This window comes from Bos grunniens, chromosome 16, assembly GCF_055505025.1.
Source record: "Bos grunniens cultivar Pamir isolate PY7600 chromosome 16, Bosgru_T2T1.0, whole genome shotgun sequence".
Taxonomy (NCBI): domain Eukaryota; kingdom Metazoa; phylum Chordata; class Mammalia; order Artiodactyla; family Bovidae; genus Bos; species Bos grunniens.
This window is the reverse complement of record NC_141180.1, coordinates 50,434,869-50,447,553: the sequence shown is the minus strand read 5'-3', so window position 1 is coordinate 50,447,553 and position 12,685 is coordinate 50,434,869. Positions and strand designations below refer to the sequence as shown.

Here is a 12,685-nt window from a genome sequence, read left to right as displayed (position 1 = left end):
CAATTCAATGGGTGGGGGGAGGCAATATGATTTTAAAATGGACAAAGGACGTAAATAGACATTTTCCAAAAGAAGACATACAACTGGCCAACAGGTACATGAAAAGGTGCTCAGCATCACTAAGCAACAGGAAGTACAAATTAAAACTGCAGTGAGATATAACCTCATACCTGTCCGAAAGCTTATCATCAAAAAGATAAGACATTACAAGTATTACAGAGTATGTGGAGATAAGGGAACCCTCGTATGCTGTTGGTGGGAATGTACATTGGTACAGCCATTATGGAAAACATTATGGTGTTTCTTCAAAATAAATAAAAAACGGAACTACAGTGTGATCCAGTAATTCCACTTCTGAGCGTTCATGCAAAGGAAATGAAAACAGGGTATCAAAGAGATGTCTCACTACCATGTTCATTGCAGCCAAGGTGTGTGTGTGTGTGCTAAGTCCCTTCAGTCATGCCCAACTCTGTGCGACCCTGTGACTGCAGCCTGCCAGACGCCTCTGTCCGTTGGATTCTCCAGCAAGAATATTGTAGTGGGTTGCTGTGCCCTCCTCCAGGGGATCTTCCTGACCCAGGGATTGAACTCTTGTCTCTTATGTCTCCTGCATTGGCAGGAGGGTTCTTTATAGAAGCAACCTAAATGTCCATCAAAGGATGAATGAATAAAAAGCCACACACACATACTCAATGGAATATTAACCAGCCATGAAAAAAAGGAAATCCTTCCATTCTCAAAAACATTGATGGAATTTGGAGGCATTGCGCAAAATAAATAAGCCAGACTACATGCTATCACATATATGTGGAATCTGGGGGAGGGGGTGGAATGTCAAATTCATAGAAACAGAGAGTAGAAAAAATGATTTCCAAGGGCTAGAAGCTGGGAAATAACAAGGGAGTGGTAAATGTTACAGTGAATAGATTACAGTGACAAGATTAATAAGGTTTCAGGATCTAATGTAAAACATGGTGACTATAGCTGATAACACTGTATTTGTAACTGAAATTTGCTAAGAGTAGAATTTGTATTTTCAAATACAAAAAAAGATAAATATTTGAAGTGATGGATGAGAATTCCACCATGAGATACACTTTAAATATTCTACAGTTTTACATCAATTATGCTTTAACAAAGCTGAAATTATAAATTTATGAATAAATAAAATTCAAAGAATGAGATTTAAAATCTTTTCACTGGCTTTTTTTCAGTCATTAGCTTAGTCATAATTTATTCTCTAAAAACATAACCAAACCAAGAAATACACTTCATATTTACTGAGACCAATTTGATCCAGACTCTGATAAGAGCAGAAGTTGAAAACAAAATGGAAAATAAGATTTGATGGTGAATTGATACAAATTTACATACTAGCTCTGTAGAAATGGTTGTAAAAACTCTGGCAAGACATTTGCTTAATCGGAATCTAAATTTTCACATGTATATATTTAAAATAACAAGAAAGTGTTGTTGTAACCACTGAACTTGGGAAAATATTTTGAAAACTGAGAAAAACTTCTATGGAAGGCAAGTGTATTATTTGTTTTGCATGAAACAAATAATAATCTGTATTTTATTATTTTGTTATTTACTGAAGTGACAGATAAAATGTATTGATGAAACGTATTTTACACATAAAAGGTATGCCCAAATGGCATTCAGTGATACCTGTCTTAGAAAATGTAATCAATAACTGTATTTTAAGACAATATTTTAAGCCTAATCCACTATTTATGAATACATAGTCTTTCTAAATTATTTCATACTCTTCAAGATTTTTGTTTTGTCTGATCTTTAAAAAACTGCCAGTCCATCAGGGTAAGGCTAGAGTATGTATTTAGGAAGAACACCCCGGTAAAGCGGTTTGGTTGTTCGTTGGAGGGGGTTCCGCGCTTCGCTCGGCTCTCCGTTGGGCAGCAGACGCGGCGCCGCATTCGAAGAAGTGGCCTAAGACTTGGGCAGCGGTCTCAAAGAAAATGGCCCGGACCAAGAGGACAGCTTATAAATCCACGGGTGGGAAAGTGCCCCGCAAACAGCTGGTCATCGAAGCGGCCGGGAAAAGCGCCCCCTCTACCAGCGGGATGACAAAACCTCATCGCTACAGGCCGGGGACCGTTGCCCTCCGAGAAATCCGTCCTTACCAGAAATCCACCCATTTTCTGATTCGGAAGCTGCCTTTCCAGAGGTTGGTGAGGGAGATCGCCCAGGATTTCAAAACCGACTTGAAGTTCCAGAGTGCCGCCATCCGTACGCTGCAGGAGGCTAGCGAAGCGTACCTGGTGGGTTTGCCTGAAGATACTAATCTGTTCGCGATCCATTTGGAGTTTCACCATCACGCCCCAAAGACATCCAGTTGGCTCGCTGGATAGGGGAGGAGGCAGGAGGGGAGCTTTCAGTGAAAACAGTTTTTATGGTGTTTTGTAAATTCTGTAAAATACTTTGGCTTAATTTGTGACTTTTTTTGGTAGGAAATTGTTTATAATATGTTGCGTTTGTACTTAAGTTGTTCCATCTTTCACTCAGGATGATGGGAAAAGTGGCCCTTCACAGACCTCAGTTAATATGAGCACTGTTGCTCAGAAAAGACAAGTTGTTAATATGCAGAAGGGACGAGTGATATTTCTTGCTTCTCATGATGCATGTTTTCTGTAGGTTAACGGCTTGTTGGGTAATTATTATGGTACTAGAATTGATAAACCTATACTGGTCCTTTTGCAGTAAAAGTGGTTATGACTTGATCCAAGTGTTTTTAACAGTTGGGGCTGTTAAGTCTGACCATACATCACTGTGATAGAATGTGGGCTTTTTCAAGGGATGAAGATAAGTCTTAACCACAGCATAACTTGCAGTTTCCTTAAAAAAAAAAAAAGTAAACCTCGCAGCTATAGAATACACTATACACATTTATAATAGCTATTTTGTATATTGTAGAGTCAACATTTTAAAATTAAGTGTTTCACATTGACATGTGGGGGGAGTCTTGCCATTAAGATGTGTGGGATTCAGAGTACAGTTGGTTTTCTCCTAACTAGACTGCACCTGTTTTAAAATTAAGTGTTTCACATTGACATGTGGGGGGAGTCTTGCCATTAAGATGCGTGGGATTCAGAGTACAGTTGGTTTTCTCCTAACTAGACTGCACCTGTTTTCCTACATAGTTCAAGTGCTTTGCACATTATACCTTCTATCAGTCCTAATTGTACCACATGTTAACTAACCCTCTAGGTGATAATGCAAACACTGATGGGGGGATTGATTTATAAGGGCCCTAGAATATAATACAAGCCGAGCTATTCACACCAACCAGTCCATTCTGAAGGAGATCAGTCCTGGGTGTTCTTTGGAAGCTGCTGCTGCTGCTGCTAAGTCGCTTCAGTTGTGTCCGACTCTGTGCGACCCCATAGATGGCAGCCCACCAGGCTCCCCCGTCCCTGGGATTCTCCAGGCAAGAACACTGGAGTGGGTTGCCATTTCCTTCTCCAATGCATGAAAGTGAAAAGTGAAAGTGAAGTCGCTCAGTCGTGTCCGACCCTCAGCAACCCCATGGACTGCAGCCTACCAGGCTCCTCCGCCCATGGGATTTTCCCTGCAAGAGTACTGGAGTGGGGTGCGATTGCCTTCTCCAATATGACCTTTACTTTTACTTATTTATACACAAAATATGCTTAAATATTATTATATGTATAAAACCATACAGAAGCTAACATTAAAAATAAACCATCTTATAAGTGGACCAACAGCCTCTTATATCTAATCCTTTCACAGTATTTGCTGATTTTTTAAATTTAATTTTATGGAAATAAATAGATTTTTTAAAATGATACCATAAATTAATGTTTTGTTTTGCTGCAAAAACTACTACGATTTTATCATAGGAAAAATTAAGGGAAAAGACTTTTAGTTCCAATTCTGAAAACATACTAATGTTCCTCAACATAGTTAAATGTAACTGTTAATACACATTTATAGCTGGAACTAATATAAGTTTTTTTTTTAGTTATTTGGCTCAATATTTCCTCAGCATAGTAGATGTATTAAGAAATTTTTACTATTATTTACATCATTTTGGTTGTTGTTACAAGTACAATCACACAATCACTAACATTTTATGTATGTATTTAATTAATTTATTTATTTTGGGGTCTTCATTGCTTTGCACGGGCTTTCTCTAGTTTCAGCGAGCAGGGGCTACTCTTCGTTGCAGTGTGCAGGCTCCTAATTGTGATGGCTTCTCTTGTTTTGAGCACAGGCTCTAGAGGGTGCAGGCTCAGAAGTTGTGGTTCAGGGGCTTAGTTGCTCTGAGGCACGTGGAATCTTCCCAGATTAGGACTGAACCCATGTCCCATGCATTGGCAAGTGAATTCTTATTCACTGCACCACCAGGGAAATCGTATTTATAGATGTAATTATTTATTAAAATGTAAGCATTAACTGACAACATAAGATTATCTCATCAATAATTAGATATTGACATGATACTGAAATGGCTATAACACATTTTTGTAAATACTGATTTTTAAATTTTATTTCTTTGTAAAATTTGAAGCTATGATAAAAAATAGTTTACCCAAATATAAAATAAAATGAAATTTAAAATGTAGAATAAAAGTTATTTGTCTTCTAATAGGTAATTTTTAAGCAAGTTATGCCATCAATAATTAGGTTACTATTATAAAGTGATAATGCTGTCTTTGATCACTCTTTTGTATTTGCTGATTGATATTACAAAATACAAACATTTTTCTGAGGGATGACCTGGTTTTGGCTTTTTGCATGGTCAAATAGTTCATTTCCTATGTTAAAAATTTAAGGTGGCTTTGTATGATTTTATTTCATTGTGTTTTACTTTAAGGATAGAGGAGCTGTGCAGCTGCCTAGAAGGGTTGTCATTTAGGTGATATTGAGCTACTGAAATGAGAAAAGGTCAAGACCTTGCAAAGTGTAAAGCTGTATTCAGATTGGACTCTGCTCTTCTTTTGCATTACTTTCTTCAGGCTCTTTCTTAGGGCTTGTGATTCAGTATGTGCTTGTGTGTGTGTGTGTGCTTAGTCAAGTCCGTCTCTTTGCGCCCCCATGAACCGTAGCCCAGCAGGCTCCTCCATCCAGGGAATTTTTCAGGCAAGAATACTGGAGCGGGTTGCCATGTCCTACTCCAGGGGATCTTCCTGTACCCAGGGATTGAACCTGCATCTCTTGCATTTCCTGCATTGGCAGGTGGATTCTTTACCAGTGTGCCACCTAGGAAGCCCTTGTGGCTAGTGGGCACTACTAAAGCAGCCTCATACTGTAACATTCAGTAAGATTTCTTAAGTGATTACTGGCTTAGATGAAGTTTCTTGATTATTTTTTTAATCTATTTTCTTTCCACTCAACAGGTTGTATTCCTTGAGTCCAAGCAGCACAGTAATCTGGCAAGAATGTACTCCCAGAATAAGAGCTTTCCATGGCTTGAAGGAAAAAGGAGACAGCCACAACCCATGTAAGATGAGAACGGGGCCTGAGAAGAGCTCTGGGACGCCGCTGGAGTAGCCCTGAGCCTCTGGTGGAAGTGCTCATTCACATCCCCAAGTTTACTGTGAAACAAGCACTGTCTCAAAACACAAAGAGAAAAATAAAAAATAAACAGGAATCCCTGTCTCTCTGGTATTTATGTTCTAATGGGAGTGGAGAGGAAGCAGATGGTTAATAAATAATGAAAGCAGATTACATTAGTGAGGAATAAGTGTGACAGGGAAGAATAAAGCAGGAAATTGAATTTGCTATTATTAGAAAATTGAAGCACTAAAAAGTAAAGTCCGGGTTGAATCAGTAAAAACTTTACATTTAAAAATAGACATAGACTTCCCTGGTGGCTCAGTGGTAAGGAATCCACCTGCCAATGCAGGAGACATGGGTTTGATCCCTGATCCGGGAAGGCCCCACATGCCACAGAGCAAGTAAGCTCATGTGCCACAGCTGTTGAGCCTGTGCTCTCGAGTCTGTGCTCCACAACAAGAGAAGCTACCCCAATGAGGAGCCCATGTGCCACAACTAGAGAGTAGCCTCCACTTGCCACAGCTGGAAAAGAGCCCTCGCAGCAACGAAGACCTGGCACAGCCAAAACTAAATAAATAAATAACTTAAAAAACAGACGTAAAGTAGGTAAGGTTACTGGGGCTTCCCTGGTAGCTCAGCTGGTAAAGAATCCGCCTGCAATGGAGGAAATCCTGGTTCGATTCCTGGGTAGGGAAGATCCCCTGGAGAAGAGAGAGGCTACCCATTCCAGTATTATTGGGCTTCCCTGGTGGCTCAGATGGTAAAGAATCTGCCTGGAATGTGGGAGACCTGGGTTTGATCCCTGGGTTGGGAAGATCCCCTGGAGGAGGGCATGGCAACCTACTCTAGTATTCCTGCCTGGAGAATCCCCAGGGACAAAGGAGCCTGGCAGGCTATATAGTCCATGGGGTCACAAAGACTCAGACATGACTGAGCAACTAAGCATAGCACAGCATAGGTGAGGTTACTAGCCATACGAATAGTTCTGGGAAAAGTCTCAACAGAGTAAGCACGTGTGCAGTCTTGGACATCTCCTTAACATCAGGAGTGATAGATGTGGTCATCTCATCTCTTTGCTCCAGGAGAGCTCAACTCCTGCCATTAACTTTGTCCTTGAGGTATCAGAGGAAACAAAACTCCAGTTCACTCCACTTGACGAATTCCAGTTACTCAATCCAGGGGCCCAACTACCTCCTACACTTCAGTGTGAGACCAAGTTTGTTTTATCCTAAGCTTAAATTGAAGAAAGTAGGGAAAACCACTAGACCATTCAGGTATGACCTAAATCAAATCCCTTATGACTATACAATGGAAGTGAGAAATAGATTTAAGGGCCTAGATCTGATAGATAGAGTGCCTGATGAACTATGGAATGAGGTTCATGACATTGTACAGGAGACAGGGATCAAGACCATTCCCATAGAAAAGAAATGCAAAAAAGCAAAATGGCTGTCTGGGGAGGCCTTACAAATAGCTGTGAAAAGAAGTGAAAAGCAAAGGAGAAAAGGAAAGATATAAACATCTGAACGCAGAGTTCCAAAGAATAGCTAGAAGAGATAAGAAAGCCTTCTTCAGCAATCAATGCAAAGAAATAGAGGAAAACAAGAGAATGGGAAAGACTAGGGATCTCTTTAAGAAAACCAGAGATACCAAGAGAACATTTCATGCAAAGATGAGCTCGATAAAGGACAGAAATGGTATGGACCTAACAGAAGCAGAAGATATTAAGAAGAGATGGCAAGAATACACAGAAGAACTGTACAAAAAAGATCTTCATGACCCAGATAATCACGATGGTGTGATCACTCACCTAAGGCCAGACATCCTGGAATGTGAAGTCAAGTGGGCTTTAGAAAGCATCACTATGAACAAAACTAGTGGAGGTGATGGAATTCCAATTGAGCTACTTCAAATCCTGAAAGATGATGCTGTGAAAGTGCTGCACTCAATATGCCAGCACATTTGGAAAACTCAGCAGTGGCCACAGGACTGGAAAAGATCAGTTTTCATTCCAATCCCAAAGAAAGGCAATGCCAAAGAATGCTCAAACTACCACACAATTGCACTCATCCCACACGCTAGTAAAGTAATGCTCAAAAGTCTCCAAGCCAGGCTTCAGCAATATGTGAACCGTGAACTTCCTGATGTTCAAGCTGGTTTTAGAAAAGGCAGAGGAACCAGAGATCAAATTGCCAACATCCGCTGGATCATGGCAAAAGCAAGAGAGTTCCAGAAAAACATCTATTTCTGCTTTATTGACTATGCCAAAGCCTTTGACTGTGTGGATCACAATAAACTGTGGGAAATTCTGAAAGAGATGGGGATACCAGACCACCTGATCTGCCTCTTGAGAAATTTGTATGCAGGTCAGGAAGCAACAGTTAGTACTGTATATGGAACAACAGACTGGTTCCAAATAGGAAAAGGAGTTTGTCAAGGCTGTATATTGTCACCCTGTTTATTTAACTTATATGCAGAGTACATCATGAGAAACGCTGGACTGGAAGAAACACAAGCTGGAATCAAGATTGCCGGGAGAAATATCAGTAACCTCAGATATGCAGATGACACCACCCTTATGGCAGAAAGTGAAGAGGAACTCAAAAGCCTCTTGATGAAAGTAAAAGTGGAGAGTGAAAAAGTTGGCTTAAAGCTCAACATTCAGAAAACGAAGATCATAGCATCCGGTCCCACCACTTCATGGGAAATAGATGGGGAAACAGTGGAAACAGTGACTGACTTTATTTTTCTGGGCTCCAAAATCACTACAGATGGTGACTGCAGCCATGAAATTAAAAGGTGCGTACTCCTTGGAAGGAAAGTTATGACCGACCTAGATAGCATATTCAGAAGCAGAGACATTACTTTGCCAACAAAGGTTCGTCTAGTCAAGGCTATGGTTTTTCCAGTGGTCATGTATGGATGTGAGAGTTGGACTGTGAAGAAGGCTGAGTGCTGAAGAATTGATGCTTTTGAACTGTGGTGTAGGAGAAGACTTGAGAGTCCCTTGGAATGCAAGGAGATCCAACCAGTCCATTCTGAAGGAGATCAGCCCTGGGATTTCTTTGGAAGGAATGATGCTAAAGCTGAAGCTCCAGTCCTTTGGCCACCTCATGCGAAGAGTTGACTCATTGGAAAAGACTCTGATGCTGGGAGGGATTGGGGGCAGGAGGAGAAGGGGATGACAGAGGATGAGATGGCTGGATGGCATCACTGACTTGATGGACGTGAGTCTCAATGAACTCCAGGAGTTGGTGATGGACAGGGAGGCCTGGCGTGCTGCAATTCATGGGGTCGCAAAGAGTCGGACACAACTGAGCGACTGAACTGATCTGATCTAAGCAGCTAAAAAGATAGGTATGAGAAGGTTGTAGCTGATTTCTGGTTTAAGTAGAGAGAAAGAGGTCAGAAGTAAAATTTTAGGCATGTTAAGTTTGAGAAGTTTCTCAGACAGCCATGTGGAGATGCTCTTAGAAAGCTTTTAGGATATCAGTTCAGTTCAGTCACTCAGTCATGTCCAGCTCTTTGTGACCCCATGGACTCATAGCACGCCAGGCTTCCCTGTCCATCACCAACTCCCAGAGCTTGCTCAAACTCATGTCCATCAAGTCGGTGATACCATCCAACCATTTCATCCTCTGTCATCCCCTTCTCCTCCTGCCTTCATTTTTCACTAGCATCAGGGTCTTTTCCAATGAGTCAGTTCTTCACATCAGGTGGCCAAAGGATTGGAGCTTCACTTCAGCATCAGTCCTTCCAATGAATAGCCAAGACTGATCTCCTTTAGGATGGACTGGTTTGATCTCCTTGCAGTCCAAGGGACTCTCAAGATTCTTCTCCAACACCACAGTTCAAAAGCATCAATTCTTCAGCGCTCAGCCTTCTTCACAGTCCAACTCTCACATCCATACATGACCACAGGAAAAACCATAACCTTGACTAGATGGACTTTTGTTGGCAAAGTAATGTCTCTGCTTTTGAATATGCTATCTAGGTCGGTCATAACTTTCCTTCCAAGGAGTAAGCGTCTTTTAATTTCATGGCTGCAGTCACCATCTGCAGTGATTTTGGAGCCCCCCAAAATAAAGTCTGACACCGTCTCCATTGTTTCCCCATCTATTTGCCATGAAGTGTTGGGACCAGATGCTATGATCTTTGTTTTTTGAATGTTGAGTTTTCAGCCAGCTTTTTCACTCTCCTCTTTCACTTTCATCAAGAGGCTCTTTAGTTCTTCACTTTCTGCCATAATCGTGGTGTCATCTGCATATCTGAGATAATTGATATTTCTCTCCACAATCCTGATAGTTCAGTTGGTAAAGAATACGCCTGCAATGCAGTTTGATTCCGGGTCGGGAAGATTCACTGGAGAAGGGATAGGCTACCCACTCCAGTATTCTTGGGCTTCCCTTGTGGCTCAGCTGATAAAGAATCTGCCTGTAATTAGGGAGACCTGGGTCTGATCCCTGAGTTGGGAAGATCCCCTGGAGAAGGGAAAAGCTACCCACTCCAGTATCCTGGTCTGGAGAATGCCATGGACTGTATAGTCCATGGGATTGCAAAGAGTCGAATACGACTGAGCAAATTTCACTTTCACTTTCCTGGCAATCTTGATTCCAGCTTGTGCTTCATCCAGCCCAGCATTTTGCATGATGTTCTTTGCATAGAAGTTAAATAAGCAGGGTAACAGTACACAGCCTTGATATACTCCTTTCCCAATTTGGAACCAGTCCGTTGTTCCATGTCCGGTTCTAACTGTTGCTTCTTGACCTCCATACTTATTTCTCAGGAGGCAGGTCAGGTGCTCTGGTATTCCCATCTCTTTAAGAATTGTCCACAGTTTGTTGTGATCCACACAGTCAAAGGCTTTAGCATAGTCGATGAAGAAGAAGTAGATGTTTTTCTGGAATTCTCTTGTTTTTTCTATGATCTAACAGATTTTGGCAATTTGATCTCTTGTTCCCCTGCCTTTTCTAAATCCAGCTTGAACATCTGGAAGTTCTCAGTTCATGTACTATAGAAGCTCATACAAAGATCCATGTATCTATGCATTTACTTATTATCTATAAACCTGTTTTATTTTAATTTTTAATTCAATTGTTTTGCATGATTATTCTTTTTATATTATGGTCTAATGAAACTTCTACTTTATTTTGTTTGTCTAATGTGAGTGAATCAGTAATTGGCCAATTAAAAAGCTCAAATTCACAGATGCATAGCTGATTGTTCCCTTGAGATCAATGCTCACAGATAGATGTAAACTATATGAAAAAAATCCTCATTTGATATTTTAAGGATTATGGTAATATATATTTTCTAGAAATGTTTAAGGCAAAAGGAGATGAAAGCAGCAGAGGATGAGATGGTTGGATAGCATCAAAGGACATGAATTTGAGCAAACTCCAGTGGATACTGAAAAACAGGGAAGCCTGGTATGCTGCAGCCCATGGGGTTGCAAAGAGTTGGATACAACTTAGCAATAGAACAACAACAATAAATATTTTCTAGAACCTAAATTTTTCCCATGGAACAAATATAATTGGTAACATTACATATTCAGATAAATATATGTTGTGTTTTCATATGTAATTCAGTCATATATGCATGTAAGTGGTATAGATTTTAGAAATACAATCCCATATTCCAAATTTAAAAAATGTTGGTCTTTACTGAAAGAGATACTGTCTGAGTTACTGGCCAATTGGCCACCTGAATCAATCAGTACTTACTGTAGAAAAAGACATATTTACAGGTTTTCAAGTCAAAGGTATCAAATATAGGGAATCAGACACTTAGAAAATTGTTTAGGTACTAAAGAATTAAAAGCCAAGGGGAGAATTTGTAGGTTTCAAATTTTACTCATGAGTTTTGGGGCCTCCCTTCCCTTCCCTTCCTCAGATGGTAAGGAATCTGTCTGAAATGCAGGAGACCTGGGTTCGAACTCTGGGTCAGGAAGATTCCCCCTGGAGAAGGAAATGACTACCCACTCCAGTATTCTTGCCTGAAGAATTCCACGGACAGAAGAGCCTGGTGGGCTCCAGTCCATGGGGTCACAGAGCGTTGGACACGAGCGAGCGACTAATGCTTCACTTCACTTCTCCCCTCACCACTTTGTCAAGATACTGCCACCATTACTGCTCCTGCCTTGTAAAGCCAGGCAAGTGCATGAGAAATAGGTGGGGAAAGACCTAGAACCCTCACATAGAAAAGCACACAGTTCTGGCCTTCCAGCTGGAGCCACCATCTTCCAGTAATTCACCAAAACGACCGAAACTAAGGGAAAGAGGGGAAGCACCTGCTGTGTGATCTCTGTGCGCTCAGTTGCTCAGTCGTGTCTCTTTGTGACCTCATGGACTGTAGCCCACAAGGCTCCTCTGTCCAAGGGATTTCCCAGCAAGAATACTGGAGTGGATTGTTGTCTTCTTCAGGAGAATCTTTCTGATCCAGAGACGGAACCCACATCTTCTGCATTGGCAGGCAAATTCTTTACCACTGAGACACCGGGGAAACCGTAGGCCTTCAGAAAACATGGAAATGTTCCTTTGGCCACATACATGTGAGTCTACAAGAAAGCCAATATTGCAGACATCAAGGGAATGGGCATTGTTCAAAAAGGAATGCCCCACAAATGTCACCACCGCAAATCTGGAAGTCTACAATGTTACCCAGAATGCTATTGCCATTGTAATAAACAAACAAGGGCAAGATTCTGGCCAAGAGAATAAATGTGTGATTGAGCATATTAAGCACTCTAAAATCCTAGGTTGCTTCTTGAAACATGTGAAGGAAGATGATGATAAAGAGGAAGCCATGGGACTTCCCTGGTGATCCAGTGGCTAAGATTCCACACTCCCTAGGCAGGGAGCCCAGGTTCAATACCTGCTTAGGGAACTAGATCCTGCATGTTGCAACTAATATCTGGCTCAATCAAATAATTAAATATTTAAAACGAAAAAAAGAAGGAAGGCAAAGAGAAAGATTGTTGGGTTCAGTTGAAGCACCAGCCTGCTCCACCCAGAGACACACACTTCATGAGAACCAATGGAAAGGAGCCTGAATTGTTCAAATCCATTCCCTGTGAATTCATGGCATAACAGGTGTGAGAAAAAATAAAAAGACCTGGATGGTTAAAAAACACGTATAAAAACAA

The 12,685-nt window shown here is 41.0% G+C and overlaps 1 protein-coding gene across 1 annotated transcript; it reads left to right on the top strand.

Moving 5' to 3' along the window:
* The first annotated feature begins 1,921 nt into the window (after positions 1 to 1,921).
* Positions 1,922 to 5,632, top strand: LOC147356798 (histone H3.3C-like). The gene has a single exon (XM_086344999.1). The coding sequence runs from the start codon at positions 1,980 to 1,982 to the stop codon at positions 2,370 to 2,372; it is 393 nt and encodes a 130-aa protein (XP_086201125.1). The 5' UTR covers positions 1,922 to 1,979; the 3' UTR covers positions 2,373 to 5,632.
* The last annotated feature ends 7,053 nt before the right edge of the window (positions 5,633 to 12,685 follow it).

Bases quoted from the DNA above. Each gene is read 5' to 3' on its own strand.
- LOC147356798 (XM_086344999.1), top strand. From the start codon at position 1,980: ATGGCCCGGACCAAGAGGACAGCTTATAAATCCACGGGTGGGAAAGTG.